Source organism: Catharus ustulatus, chromosome 6 (genome assembly GCF_009819885.2).
Source record: "Catharus ustulatus isolate bCatUst1 chromosome 6, bCatUst1.pri.v2, whole genome shotgun sequence".
Lineage (NCBI taxonomy): Eukaryota > Metazoa > Chordata > Aves > Passeriformes > Turdidae > Catharus > Catharus ustulatus.
This window is the reverse complement of record NC_046226.1, coordinates 44,202,386-44,217,266: the sequence shown is the minus strand read 5'-3', so window position 1 is coordinate 44,217,266 and position 14,881 is coordinate 44,202,386. Positions and strand designations below refer to the sequence as shown.

At 45.4% G+C, this 14,881-nt stretch overlaps 1 protein-coding gene across 2 annotated transcripts; it reads right to left on the bottom strand.

Moving 5' to 3' along the window:
- Positions 1-556: 556 nt before the first annotated feature.
- Positions 557-5,149, bottom strand: COMMD9 (COMM domain containing 9). 2 transcript variants are annotated; one of them, XM_033063379.1, is made up of 6 exons: positions 5,047-5,149; positions 4,842-4,967; positions 4,401-4,540; positions 3,631-3,665; positions 2,346-2,449; positions 557-1,531 (listed from the first exon to the last, which is right to left on the bottom strand). In XM_033063379.1, the coding sequence occupies exons 1-6, from the start codon at positions 5,095-5,097 to the stop codon at positions 1,391-1,393; spliced, it is 597 nt and encodes a 198-aa protein (XP_032919270.1). In that variant the 5' UTR covers positions 5,098-5,149; the 3' UTR covers positions 557-1,390. The 2 variants fall into 2 exon arrangements, with proteins under 2 accessions (XP_032919270.1, XP_032919271.1); XM_033063380.1 differs by lacking the exon at positions 4,842-4,967 and having other exon boundaries at positions 5,047-5,123.
- Positions 5,150-14,881: the final 9,732 nt, after the last annotated feature.

The following is a 14,881-nucleotide window of genomic DNA, read 5'->3' as shown; positions in this document are numbered from 1 at the left end:
CTTTTAAAGGCACAAGCCCTCACTAACACTTACACTCTAGCCTGCACTTTGGGGGAATGTGTAAAATTAATTAACAAGGTTCTTGCAGTTTATGCACACTTCTTGAATGATTTCTTATTTTCAAACATAAAAAACAATGTTTTGTGTCTTGAAGGAGGAACCCGGTGTTGTAGGAAAGATTGGATTTTGCCATAAATACATTTGGATACAGACTTCTATAGAAGCTCATAAAAAATAGAATCTGAATTTTGTTGATCTTCTGCATTTAACTCCTCCACACTCTCAATGCACATATTTTTAGAAACTTCTAGGTCAGGGTCATCACCTCTAATAGTGTACAGTGGTGGATTGCCCATGGAAAAACGTGCCCTGAAATTGTATTACAATGAAGAGAAGGAAGTTTAAAACATAAATCAATTTGAATAGGAAACAAAAGATCCTTCTTCAGCAACAAACATGAACATCCATTAAACCAGCCTAGAAACTTGGCACCAACACAAAGAGGCTGGGGTAACCCAGGACAACATCTCTTCCAGACTGAAAAGGATTCACAAAATCAATTAGCAGTTCATTCTTTAATTAAACGAAGATTTACACAAACAACAGAACACTTTGGAGAAATACAGGCACGTATTGCCACAGAAGGGCCTCCTACAGCACAGAAAACAGCCTTCAATTCTTTATCCTCCCAGTTTGGTTTCTGTGCAGCAAAGGCAAAGCCCAGAATCCAATAAACCCCAAACATGAATTTCCTGAACTCCTTTTATTCTTTTCAAACAGAAGGAGGAAATTAGTTCCTGCTAAAGATGTACAGAACAGTCATTTTGCAAATGTGCTATGAAGCTGATCAGAAGGGAATGTGTTGTAGCATAATTGCCCTATTTCAACACGTTATCCTGTAATAACAATCTGCAGCATGGCTGTGCTTCATTGAGAGGGAGAGAGTGCTACATCCAGCAGACACCTCAGTACATACACATTCCAGAGAGAAGCACCCTCCTTTCTGATGTTGGAAGGCAGCCCATTACCCAGCTTGAGCCTTTCAGATTCTCATTTCAGGACAGAGATAGAACTTGCTTCATTGGCTGCAGCTATTTGCTGTTTCCAGTTATGACCCTTGTGATTAAGCCAGGCTCTGAGCCCTCAAATCCTCTTCTGAAACGGTGAACAGCTTTTGTTCAACAACATAATAGGAAACCACTTTTTGGCATCCAACCAAATGAATATTTGAGTGTTAGCTTTTCAAAAGCTATCTCATTAATTCAAGAAAGAAACCTCTTTAGTTTTGTTTTGCTGAAATACACAATATGTTACACTAGGCTGCAACTTCAGCCAGCTGCAGGCAGAGAATACTTCCCTTCTTTGCTGCTGGAATCCATCCCTTGAGCATTCATTTGTTTGCAACAGCAGAAAGTTGGTCCCGAATCCTTCCCAGACCTTCTAACATAGTGTCCAGGGTTTCTTTGCTCAGTTCCATGGTCAGTGCAGAAACAACAGGATTATTTCCACATAAGGCAGCATCTTCCTGAATCTTTAAAATAGGAATGCAGACATTAGTTGTATGAAAAATTCATTTATGTGTTTTTCCAAAGCCACTACAAAAGCCAGCATTTAATACACAGATTAAACAAAATGGTTTGAATTTGGAACCTAGCTCCATCCTGAAGAACCACAGCACATTTTCCAAGCTGTTTACGCCTCACTAGTGAAGTGCACTCCCATTGCAAGTGAGATCTACTGCCATGAGTATTGGGATATTTTGAACATACTTGTAGGAAGTATCCTACAGGAAACCACATCTGTATCAAAAGCATCTCAGCAGATATCACATAGGATACTTAACCCCACCCCACACACACAGAATTTAGATTTTAATTCCTCCTCTGAATCCCACTCATCTAATTTTTATTGGTTGGGGGGATCCAAATCTCTGCAGCACAGAAGCAGTAAGTTAGGTATACTCCCCAAATGATAGATGTGGCCAGTGAAGGAAGTTATTAATAATCTCAAGTCATTTTCTAACTAATGAAATCAGCTAAACATGCTGATGGAACGCTTAGAATTAAAGGACGATGGCTTTATGGTTTATCTTCTCTTTTTCCATAGTAAACAAGGAACAAACATGGTGACTTCTCATATCCTCATGCACACAAAATTTCTGTGCAAGAGAGCTTTCACCAGAGACATCATTCACATGCTCTGTGGCATTTCAGGTATCATCTCTGAGAAAATCTAATGGTCCACCAGGCATGAGGCAAGCACCAGATGCCTGTCTGAACTGGTTTGCCCTGACAAGTCAGGTGCTGGACTTCATTATTTTGGTCCTTCACAGCCACTGCCATTACCTTTAACTGCAGCAGGCAGGTAGGGACTGCCATTCTTACGATGCTGTCTGAAGATGTCTTGATGTCCACCCTCCAGTCCATGTCCACCAGTCGAGGCAGGGAGACTGGGGATTAAAAAATGGCTCTGTTAGGCTCAGCAGCACACGAAGATACCAGACCCTGGAACCTGTGACTACCACCTTGCACAGGCCTCTCCACTTCTGGCCTTGGGAAGCCTACAAGTTTAGTTGCTGCTATGCAGTTTCCCATCATATTACTCTGGAATAAGCTAGTCTTTGAAGGCCTCCTCATGACACTGGAAGAGCAAAAAGGGTTCTCCCATCATTACATGCAATGACAGTTCAGTGCAAGAATCAGAGGTAAATTCACAAAGCAGCTGAGAGAAGGAGAGTACAAAGATGTCATCTCCACATCTTTATGCCCTGCCTTGCTACACTCAACCAGTGTTCCATCATGAGTTGCTTTGGCACCTGCATGCTTATTGCTCTGCTCTCAAACTGGTAAGAAAGCACTCAGGAAAGCTCATAAAATCCAGCAGTACAAAACATGTTATTTCAAGTTCCCCAGCCTGGGAACCAAAGCATCCTTCAATACAGCAAACATACTGGCAAACTGCAATCTTCACATCCCTTAAAAATATTTCAAATATCATCCTAATTACATCAGCCTAGCAGAAACTATTTAACAGGTGCAATACTGACATCAATAGCTCAGAGCTGGAGACCTCTTGGGCCCACCCAAGGAAAGACAGACAGTCTAACTTGGCTGCTAAGAGCTGTCTCAGTAAGCAATTGCAGCCTGTCTGGATTCTGCCTGTTGCAAGAAGCTTAGTGTCCTCCCCAGGGGTTGATTGCAGCCTTCCTACTGACTACAGACACTCCAGTCGCTTCCTCTCTGTGCTTCATTGTCTAACTGAATTTTTTTTCCTGTTTGGGGAAAGGCTCTCTCCGTGCTTCTGCTGCTTCCTTGCACAGAGCTCCAGGGGGCAGTGCACAACTGGCTGCCTTGCTCCTGCTTTTGGAACAAATTCCAGTTCACCGTCTGTTAGGGCCATCACTTGGCAGCATTTGCAACAACACAAAATACATCTGTTTAGCCTTGTATGTTAATTTTCAAAGATGGATTACTGGTGGCTTGGGAGGGGCAGGAAACCATTCACTTTTTATGTTAACACAGATCAGTCTGCTGGGATGTCTGCCTTGGTCTGTATGTAATGCATGTCAGATACTTCACGAATACATTTTCTAGCAGACAATCTTATTCCTGAGATTACTCTGCTACTTACTCTGACTGGCTTGTGCTTCATTCCTCCAAGCAGAGCTGTGAAAAAAGTGGAGAAAACAGTATCAACAGTGCTTTGAGGGGAAAAAAAGAGCTAAGCATTTAGCATGGCTTATCCCTGACTGAAGGGTCACCAGCAGTAAGCAGGAGACAGAGACTAGCTATGCTACTGAGTGCCATGGAAAGAAAGGCTGGTGGGTAATGGCAGGCAAACTGGTGACCAACCATGGGTTCTTCTGGAAGGGTAGCTCATTTAAAGCACCTAAGCTTCTCCCTGGTTTTACCAAAGCAATGGGCTCCAAGCATTGAGATGTACAGGCAGAACTGCTCTCCTCTGCCACCACCTCTTGTACGCTTATCACTTACAGTGCCTCTGCACCTGAGCCATGGTGACAGGTGGATGGATATCTGGATACTACCTAGGTTTTCTAGAGCTGAAATCCAGCCTTCTAGGTTTTATCATTAACAGTAGCATTTTTCATCACACAGCTGTTAAGATAAAAGGGGCTTTGCGTATTGGGAATGTGTCCCACATCTGTTTCAAAAGTCATGGGACAACTCTGTGTGCCCATGGCTGTGTTTCGCTGGCCACTCCACTCGGATGACATATTCTGTTCAACTCTGCTCATCCCAGTCTGTGTGATTATGCCCAAGGCACACAGAATTTACAGAAACAAGATAACTTGTGGATGTTGCCAACTATCCACATACCAAACCACGTACACAGGCCTTAACTCTCCAGCTGAAAGCAAACGGCAGGTGGATAGCACTTACATATTGTCTAGGATTATCTTAGTCAAGAGGTTTTTCAGATTTTGGTGGAAGCTTTCTGGGAAGAGACAGAGGATGTCTTCCGCCCTGCTCAAGCCGCGGTACACCACGTGCCTGGTGAGGTTGTGCAAAGCAGACACCAGCTGTGGGAGGCAAGGGGAGAAGGGGCTGCCTTGAAAAGCAGGCAATACGTACAGCACAGGACGGGCCTTCATAGGCAGGAGATACAGCTTATGGTGGGAGACCCACACACCAGAGCCCCGGGCATCCAGGTGCGGCCCATCCTCAGCAGGATGGGGCTGAGGAGCGCAGCCTCAGCCCGCTCCCTTCCGCCGCGGGCCCGGCTCGCTGTTACCGCGCACGTCCCGTTTCACCAGCGGCACGGACGGAGCCCCGCACCTCCCCGAGCACCCCCGCCCGTGCCGCTGCCCCGCCCGGCCCTACCTGCTCCGCTTCCTCGGCGCTGACGGCGAGCCCGGGGCCGGCGCGCTGCGCCAGCGGCCCGAGCGCGGCGGGCGGGCTGGAGAAGCACTCCTGGCACAGCTGCCGCACCGCGTCCTTGGACGGCGCCTGGCGGGGAGCAAAGCGGGGCCGCTCAGCCGCGGCCCGGCAGCGGCGGCCCCGTCCCCCGCGGCCCGGCCCCGCTCACCTTCAGCAGGATCTGCAGCGCCGCGAAGTCCCCGTCCCGCAGCGCCGCCATCTTGGCGCCGTCAGCGCGGCCGCGCTCCGCCCGCCGCCATCACGCGGCCCTCACCGGGGCGGGGTCGGGCACGGAGGACACGGACCGGGACACGGACCGGGACACGGACTCTCGGTACTGTCCCTGCCGCTCCACTCGGGGCGTTTTCCACTCTCAGTGCAAAACTCTGCCTTAGAGTTCTGCTGTAAGCGCGCTGATTCCAGCCAGCGGGAACGGGAGGTGAAGGATTTATCACGGCACTGCCGCAGAGATACGGAGCGTTATCTTTGCAAGCTGTGTCACTTTTTAAGAGATTTAAATAAGTCCTCTTTCTGAGAGAGAATGTCTTCTCTCTGCCTTGTGTGGCTTCCAGCTCATCTGGCTCCAGGGCATCACTAGTCTATGATCTTTCCCCATCACTGCCTCTGTCACATCCCCATCGTCATTTCCATCTCTGTTGGTTTGTAAGCAGAATATTGCACAGTGAGGAATGCAAACATAGAAACACTTCTTTCACTGGGCTTCACAAGCTTGGCAGGGAACAGGGTTTACTCTTGCAGAGGAACAGATTCCATGCTATGCACTAGGATAGAACAGAAAGTGAAGGGAAGGATGGTGAGATATTAATTTTTGGTTTTCAGAATGAAAGGTTTGCAGTCAGTGGGTTAAACAATAGCACCCCAATGGAAAAAAGCATGGCCCAGTGGTTAGAGGTCAGAATTTAAGAGTCAGGAAACCAGAATCACTTTCTCTTGACCCTGCTTCAGTCTTTAGATGAATCACAGTAGGTGATTCGTGACTTCTGTCCCGAGTGCGAGGAAGGTAAGGGAACTCTGTATAGCACATTACATCCTGCAGTAATGAGTCTGGGCATTTCTTAACATCAGCAGTAAGTGTGGGGGTTGGGAAAGGATAAACAGAATGAAGGCACCGTGGAAAGCAAGACTGTGTTACAATCTGAGGAAGTGTGCCTAAAGGAAACGGGATTGTTCACAGGATATATTTGTACTTGCATCGTTGACCTCTTACAATCTGCCTGCTTTTCATGTTCCCAAACCAATGAGACTAAGCAGCATTTCCTAAGCAGTAACACCTCTGAAATGCCATATCTAACTGGGGAGAGGGACACTTACATTTTTTCAGAGCCTTTCTAAAACAACGACTTTACAAGACTTTAGTAAAATTGGGTTGATCCATGCCTAGTGTATGGGGTTTCTGTGGCAAGGTTCTGGTAGTGGGGGAGGCTACACGGGTGGCTTCTTTGACAAGTTGTCAGAAACTTCCCCCGTCTCCAACAGAGCCTGAACCAAGTGGCTCCAGGATGGACCTGCCACTGGCCAAGGTCAAGCCCATCGGTGATGGTGGGAGCACCCCTGGGATAGCAGGGCTAAGAAGGAAAAACAGGTTATTGCACAGAAGTTATTGCAGCCAGAGGAGAGAGGAGTGAGACTGTGTGAGAGAAACAGCCCTGCAGGCACCAAGCTCTCTGGAGAAAGACGAGAAAGAGGTGCTCTGGGTGCTGGAGCTGAAATTCCCCTGCAGCCCCTGGCACAGCCCATGGTGAGGCAGCTGTGCCCCTGCAGCCCAGGAGGACCACAGGGATGCAGAGATCCACCTGCACACCTGAAGGAAGCTGGGAGCCCGTGGGCTGGAGGAGGCTTCAAGCAGGAGACCCATGGAGTGAGAAGCTGGAGCAGGCTTGCTGTCAGGACCTGTGACCACGGGGCACGCCATGCTGGATGTTTCTAAGGACTGCATCCTGTGGAAGGGACACACACTGGAGATGTCATGAAGAACTGCAGCCTGTGGGAAGGACTCACATTGGAGAAGTTCATGGGGAGCTGTCTCCTGTGGGAGGGAGGCTGTGCTGGAGCAGGGGAAGGAATCTTCCCCTGAGGAGAAAGCAGCATCAGAAACATCTGATGAAGTGACTATACCCCCATTCCCTGTACCCCTGCACCACTGGGAGGAGGTAGTGAATCAAGAATAAAGTTAAGTCCAGGTAGCAGGGAAGGGTGGGAGGAATGTACTTTTAGAATTTGTTCTTTCATTATCCTGCTCTGATTTTGCCTAGTAATGAATTCAGTTAATTTCTCTGAGCCAAGGCTGTTCTGCCCATGATGGTAATGTGGTGAGTGATCTGACTGTTCTGACTTTTGTTACATTTTCTCTCCCCTGTTCAGTTGAGGAAGGGGGTGATAGAGTGGCTTAGGTGGGCGCTGGGCATCCAGCCAAGGTCAAACCACACCTGGGTTAAGGACTTAATTGTACAGAGTAACTTTGTCAGACAAGTAGGTGGAGAGATGCAAAGGATGGGAGGGTGTGGGGTGGACAGAGCAGATAGCTGTCACTGCCAGCTCTCACAGGACTGTGTGGTGAGAGAACATTTACCTGTGAATTACATACTCAGAGCAAAGATGCTGCCCCAGTAAACACAGCTGGCATCCCACTGAATTTGTTCTCCAGTCCAACTCCTATTGTTGCCATTTCCTCACTCTGGGAGCCTTATAATTATGAAGAAATAATTACAGGTTTGATTTAATATCAAAATTGAAATACTGTTTGTTTGATATCAAATTTGAAACAACTGAAGCTGACAGAAATGCTTAGTAAAATGCTTTATTTGGTTTGATATTTTCTTTTTTTTTTTCTTATTCCCTCCCTTCCTTCCTCTCCTCTTTCCTTCCCTTCTTCCCTTTCTTCTTTCCCTGCTTCATTCTTCTGTCTTCAAGGTCAAGGCCTCCAAAATGAAATTATCAGGGATGAAGTGTGAGACTGCATCCTGAAAGGAAGGCTGGCCCTGTGATCAGTGTGATTATCAGGAAGGTTTGAGAAACACCACTTCAATTATCTGCTGTGCCAGAGGCACTTCTCTCTGAGTTTGAAAAAAGAAACCCACTTAGGGGAGTGAGATAGATTGGATGACCTCCAGATATGTTTTCTCACAGCTGTTTTTTTTACCATGATTTCATGTCTGTATCACCCAAGGGGACTCAGCTGTGAGCTCTGAGCCTGCAGATGAGTCACAGCACTATGTGCAGGAATTGAGTTTGATCTCATGAACCAAATTGTCCAGTCATTGAATCTGAAAATTAAACTCTGCCTCTGGGTTGTCAAATTTGTCTGCACCCAGACCTGGATGATACAGCTGGAGTACTGACTGATGTGACTCTCTCTTGGTTGATCCCGTCTAGGGTATCTGCAAATGGTTCTCCCTAAAGTAGTGCAGGTATTTTTTTTTCTCCTTGAGAAGTAAAAAAAAAGAAATAATAAATTTAGTTTCCCTACAATACCTGGAGAACTGTAATTTTTTATACTCCAGGGAAAGAACCAAACAATTCTATCTCATTTTGTCCATTCAAGGTTCCCTGGGACAGTCCTTGGGATATTAAGGATTTGATGGGAAGAATTATTAGTTTTTTCCCCACAGCATAGCCTGTATTCACTGGAGCATGTGTTGCAGACAAGTGGTCTCTTCCTAAAGGGTTTCCAGCTGCAAGGCAAGGCTCTGCTCTGTAACTGCTCCCTGCTGGGTGTGTGCAATTTTAGTAAGAAGGTTTCCTATCCTTTTCCAAATTAGAAATGCAGCACTTCGCTCTAAAGGAATGCAGTAGAGAGGTGACATCAAGTGTGTTCATGGGCCTGGGTATAGACTGTGTGAGAGAGGAAAGCTCTGTGCCCCAGCCAGTTAAGCCCTGCAGAACTTCACAGAACAGGATTTCCAAACAGTTACCCGTAATTAGTATTTTGGCACAAAATACTTTTTGCTGCAATTCAGAAAAACTGATTGGTGTGTGTTATTGGGGAAAGTTTCTGAACTGATCATTGGACTTCATAAGTAATCCTCGCTTTAACAGACTTAGGCAAGTCAGGTTCTTTGCATCTTCCAGTTTCCTACATTTATTTCTGTTGGTGAAACCCATTAATTCTGTGATAGTGAGAATAGGGTAGAAGCACTGGGGATACACTATGGGCATGATTAGCAGTGCTGGCCTGGCTCTGCATGGCTGTGCACTCTGTTCATTGCCAGTCTGTTGTCTCTTGCAGTGGCCCAACAAAGTGCATGTAATGTAGAATTAACACTTTTCCTATTTGGCCCCATCTCTACTCACCAAGGACCTGTCATCCTTTTATTGTTAGGGTTTTTTAAGGAATGGAGCCAAGCCATGTGGTTATCACTCAGGTTTGTACTCTTCCATGCCAGTTTTCAGATGACAGTATTCCTTCCTCCCTGGCCTCTCAGCTGAAGCAGCTGAACTGCCTTTTCAGTTTGGATTGCTGATACTTGAGACTCGTCAAATGGGACTGCAAATTAGAGGATAAGACCACTGCTGACAGATGTGATCTGTAAGGCTCGTGCCAGCAGATACTCTGTGTGCTCTGTAAGTCTGTGGACAGTTGCCTGCATTACAGCTGGAAAGTGAGCAGCCTCACACTGCTGTAAATCTGTATTAAAACTGTAAAGTGAGTGGCCTAACACTTGTAAAGAAGGCATTGCACATTAACAGCTCATCTAAGGCAATTTTCTTTGCCCTCTGCTGCAAGACAATCCCTATAAAATTTGATAGGCAGCTCAGACTATTCATGAGATTATGAATGTGTTGTTGGGACAAAAAGAAGCTTTTTGAGTGATTCCCAGCCAAGAGCATTTGGCTTGAGCATCATACCAAGCTTTTACCATTGTTTTTATTAAAGGTCACATTAAGATGTAACGACCATTCATTGATGCTCACAAAACTACTGGGAGAAAATTCTGTGTAAGAATCAATGGAACTACATCTGGTTTTATAAAGCAAATTAAAGCATGTAACAAAATATTTTCCATGAGGTATTTGCAGCCCCAATGGCATAACAGAGTCAGTTCTGACAAGAAAGAAGGAGCAAGCCAGCACAAACAAAAGCAAGACATTTAATAGTTCTCATAAAAGAAACAAAGTAAACAAGCCTTTCCTCCCCACTCTCCTTTTGAATGTCAGTGTCCCTTAGCATGACGTGGTCATGCTGAAGCTGAACAAGGAGGCAGAGGCCAGCACCAGCCTGGGCTCCCAGCTCTCCCTTTTAGCTACTGGAGGTAGCCTTGCACTCTGTGCAAGCAAATGCTAAATGTGGAGGGGAAGGCAGCAAGGGAAAGCTCAAACATGCTGGAGTTCATTGGTAAACTGGTCATAACAGCTGCCAGAAATGTGTCCTGTGAGACAAGGTATGTAAAACAGCAAGCCTCAAACGTGCCTGTTTCAGTGTCATGGCTTCTTTCTTCCAGCAGAGGAAGCCACCTTCAGCAGCAAGTAGTTGTTGAGATCTATTCCTGGGAACCACTGCTGGCAGGAGAGCAGTTTCTGCACATCTGTGGGGCCTCAGGCCATCCTGGTGACTTCTGGCAGTTTAGCCTTTAGAGTGAAACATCAAGGGCCAGCAGTGATGCCAAGTATCCACAAAGCAGCTGTAGGCGCATTAAATCAGTTTAATGTTCTGTGCTCATCACAAAGTCTCGCTGTACCCCAGCCCACTGCAGTCTGCAATGTTGCTGTGACACAACCTATAAACTCTGCCTAACCATTCTCAGTCTGCCATGTTTTCCTGTCGCCCTTCCACTCTTCCACAGCCTAAATCCCCCTTGAGCACTGTTCTCTGCACTGCCTGCCTTTAGCCACTGGGTGCCAGGGGCCTCCCAGCAGGAAGCCACTCACACTGGATCTGCCTCAGGAGGAGAAACACCAGCCTTGAACCACTTCAGCCAGCTGTGCATGGGCTCCGTTTACATTTGTGGTGAGGGCAGGTGTGTGAAACAGCCAGTGGCAGATCAAGGCAGCCTCGGGCACCCAGGCACTTCAAGAAATCGCGTTGTCTCTGCTCCTGCAGCTCAGGCTGCCTGCAGAGAGGGAGGTAAGGAGAGCTGTAAGGTCGTTGCTGTGACCCAAAACGGCTACCAGAACCCATCAGCTCATTTCATATGAGAATAGCTCACAGAGAGAGAACAGCCACCATTAGTTTAAGTTACAGCTCAGTAAGGCAAAAGGATTCATATCCCATTATCAAGGAAATACCAGAGTCATTCAAGCCCCTTTTGTTGCAATTGCTGCCTTTTATTGGTTTGAAATTACACTTTTGGAGGGCTTATTTCTGCCTTACTGGCTATGATTGTCTTTTCATTCTGTGTTAATATGTTGGCTAGCTCAAAGAACTCCAGATTTAGGTGCTAAGAAATAGCAATAAAATCATAAAGCCACAGTTCATTTCAACTATGCCTTGATCACGCATATAATTGCAAGAGAAAACAGTTTCAACAGCAGTTTTCAACAAAAAACTGTTTCTTTCTCTATTTTATATGGCTTAAAACTCAGAAAAGAGGAGGTATAATACAAACACTCAGAAAAGCCTCTATTTAATGCCTCAAAACAGAAGAGCAGAATTGTAAAAACTAACAAACTGGAATATAAATGATTTCTCTTTCTCTAGAGAGGTAGAGCTAAAGCTCTACCTCTCCACAACCACATGCTTAAATTACCAAAGCATCATAAGGGTAAATATCAAGATAAATGCTTTGAAAATGTCCTTCCCTGTATTATTAACATCACTGTGGACTATTAAAATTAAAAGGCTCTTTAAAACGTAATTGACTTTTTCATTATTTATCTGCTGCTGCCGCTGTTCACTTCCACGTGTGTAAGTAGTAAATCCCCAGAGGGGTGTTTCATATCTGTATAAATGTATATTAAATGCTTTGCCTCTGGCATTTTAGAAATAGCACAAATGCAGCTGTGTTTGTGCATCTGTAATTTCAGGAGTCAGCCTCTCAAAGAAGTTTCCACTTGGCAGCTTATATTGTCTTCTCTGGAGCTTTACAAAATATCCGGTGTTAGTTAGGGTGTGTGAGGCGACGTCAGAACAGAAGAAATTATCTAATTACATTAAGACTTCAGACTGTGTTTATGTGAAACATTATGCCACAAGTAAATTGAATCCAACTAGCTGTCTGCTGGGCTCTTACCAATAGGATAAGAATGATATGCAAAATAGTACAAACTAATTACTTTCTTTTAAGGGAAGCTCTTCAAGCAGATTATGTAAAATACACCAAAACAGACTTCATCCCCAATGCCAATCATCTATTGCATATTAAATGCAGCATGTGTAACAGAAATTAATACTTTCTCCAGAAAAATATCTTTAACCATTTTGTATTCATTCATCGTGACCCAGAGAGGGGGAAGCATGGCAGAGGTGCTGTTTGGAGGCGAAAACAAACAAAACATTGCAGTTCTGTAGGTCATGCAGTCACGCTGTGCTGTGCCCAGCAGCTCTGTGTCTCCAAGGGATGCACAGCAGCAGCTGTGACCCTGTGAGCACATGAGGTGCAAACCAAGCTGTGGTGTGGCAGGAGGGAGCTGTCAGTGGTGTGACTCTCATGTTCAGCGTGAGAGCTTTGGCAGGTTTGGTTTATCAAAGATGAGAACTGTGTGTTTGTTGCTTGTGAAAGCAGAAAGTTCTGGTGTTTATTCAGTGCATGTCCTGTTGGTGGTTACTAATTTAATGAGGGTTTTTTCCTTAATTCAGAATATTTTATGGCTGTGGCGTTTTATATTTCTTCCTCTCAGTAAACTGCAGAATGGAGCTTGCAAAACTTCCAGCCCCTTAGGACATGCTGTATTTAATCCTGGCATCCCAAGGTATGTCGTTTGATGAGTTAGCTGAATCTTCAGCTATGCTAAAAAGAGCACCTAAGCACTGCTCTGCTTGTTGTTCTGTTTCCTCCTGACTGATACATCCTGCAAACAATCCAACTTCATTCCTTGTCCCCACAATGACTGCATTGTAGCAGATCAGCATCAACTGATGTGTGATGCACGGTGCCTCATCGTACCAGAGACTGAATCAAAGGGCTACTGAAGAGTGCCACAGCTTTCAAAAAATGACATAGCTGAACCTAGAATGTTTTGTTTTGATAGCTGTTGTTTAAACCAGTCTCCCCAGTATATTTTCTGTTAAAAACATCTTTTGACATGGCTAAAAATTACCTTAGTTGAAGGGTAAACCAAATTGTCATGACTCTTAACATTAACCCTAGGAAGTAATTCCCTGGCTGATAGCTGCTGATGCTGCCCTATCACTGGGGTGCTTGGTTGTTATGACCAGGCTGTTCATCCCCACTCTGACAGGGTGTATCACAGCAGAGCCACTGCCTGGGGAACCAGAGCTCAGGGGAGACAGCTGCAGGCATGGTTTTACTGGTCGAGTGTTCCTGTGACAACAATATGTTTGCTGAGGGTTTGTGTCAGCTCAGGAAGAGAATCTGTGCATGCAACAGAGAGGCTGGGCATTGGTAGCTGACTTTATATCCACGTACAATAGAAACCTGTAATTATAAAAGGCATACAATATATAAAATGTGAATACAGTGGTCTAAATCAGGCCTCAAAGGTTTCTCCACTCTTGCCTGTAACTCTTTGTGCCAGTGCTACACAGGAGCACTGCTGCCTGAATCCTCGTGTTACAGCATCTTGCCAGCGTACAGTGATGTAACGTTATGCAACTTCATTATGCAGTGACACAAATACCATGGAGCTGAAGCACTACTTTCAAGAAAAATTTCTTCCAGCAGTAAAAGCAATGTTTAAATCAACACAAACACAGGGTTTTGGTAGTAAGGCAGCTCTGGGTCACCAACTGTTCTGAATCAGCATGTCTTGAAATGAAGCAGAATGAATTCTCATACCGTCAGATACAAGCTGTCAGAGTTAAGAGAAGTATAGATGCTTTACACCTCAGGAAATGTGCCTAAAAGTAGGACCTCCTGTACCGGTCTGGAAACAGCAGAACCATGTGTCAGCCTGTTGTGCCTTTTCTCTCCATTGTGACTGTAGTGTGCAGTGAAGTGACAAAAGCGTGGGACAGAGCACAGCCATTGCAACAGTCCTGCCTGCAATGCTTGTGATGTGGTTCCACTGGTGTTTTCATTTGGATCAGTGTAGGTGTAGAAGAAGGGATTACAAGCAACCTTGCCCCTGATAAGTCACAGTTGTACTAACTACCAAAGAAGAGGAATGACTTTGTCTTTAATGGGTCAAAGCTGTGACTAATAAAGATAAATGTGATAAAAGGGGTGGGTTGGCTAGTCAGGAGGGACTCTTGAGGAAGAGGGTCTGGATAAAAGGACCTTGAGGAAGTAGCAGAGCCTTGAGGAATGATCCAGAGAGACACAAAGAAGAATGAAACAAGGAAGAGAGTTGCTGCAGTAAAAGATCTGCTATGAGGTCAGTTTGGGTCTGATGGAGTCAGAGCTGCTGTTGGAGGTTGTACCCATAGCTGAGGTGGGTGATAGCTGTGGTCAGAGTGTACAAACCAACACTTGCAGCCACAGTCCAGCAGGAAATAGCCAGCAGAGTCTGCAGTTGGACCCTGCAGTAGGAGCTTGCTGTAGGCAGATGGATGGCCAAGATGTAAAGGAAAATTAACTAGAACCCTTTTCATGTTGTTGAATGAGAGTCTGTGTCTTGGTTTGTTTCTACTCCTAATGAGGTGTCTGCTGCAACAAATCAGGACTGGGGTTTTGATGCAAATCTCCAGAATGTCTCTGTTGCCTGTGTTTCATTTTGCATTGGGGCTGATGAGTGAAATTAAACTGAAAAATGTTCTCCAGAAGCATACCCAACATGCTCAGACTTCATTAGGCATTCACTCCAGGGGATGCAAATGAAGGTGATTTCAGTTGAAAAAAACTGGACTATGCATAGTGTGCATGTCAGATCCTCAGCAGCAGCTGTCTGAGTACACCATCTATTCTACAGATTCTTGGTCTGCTTGACTT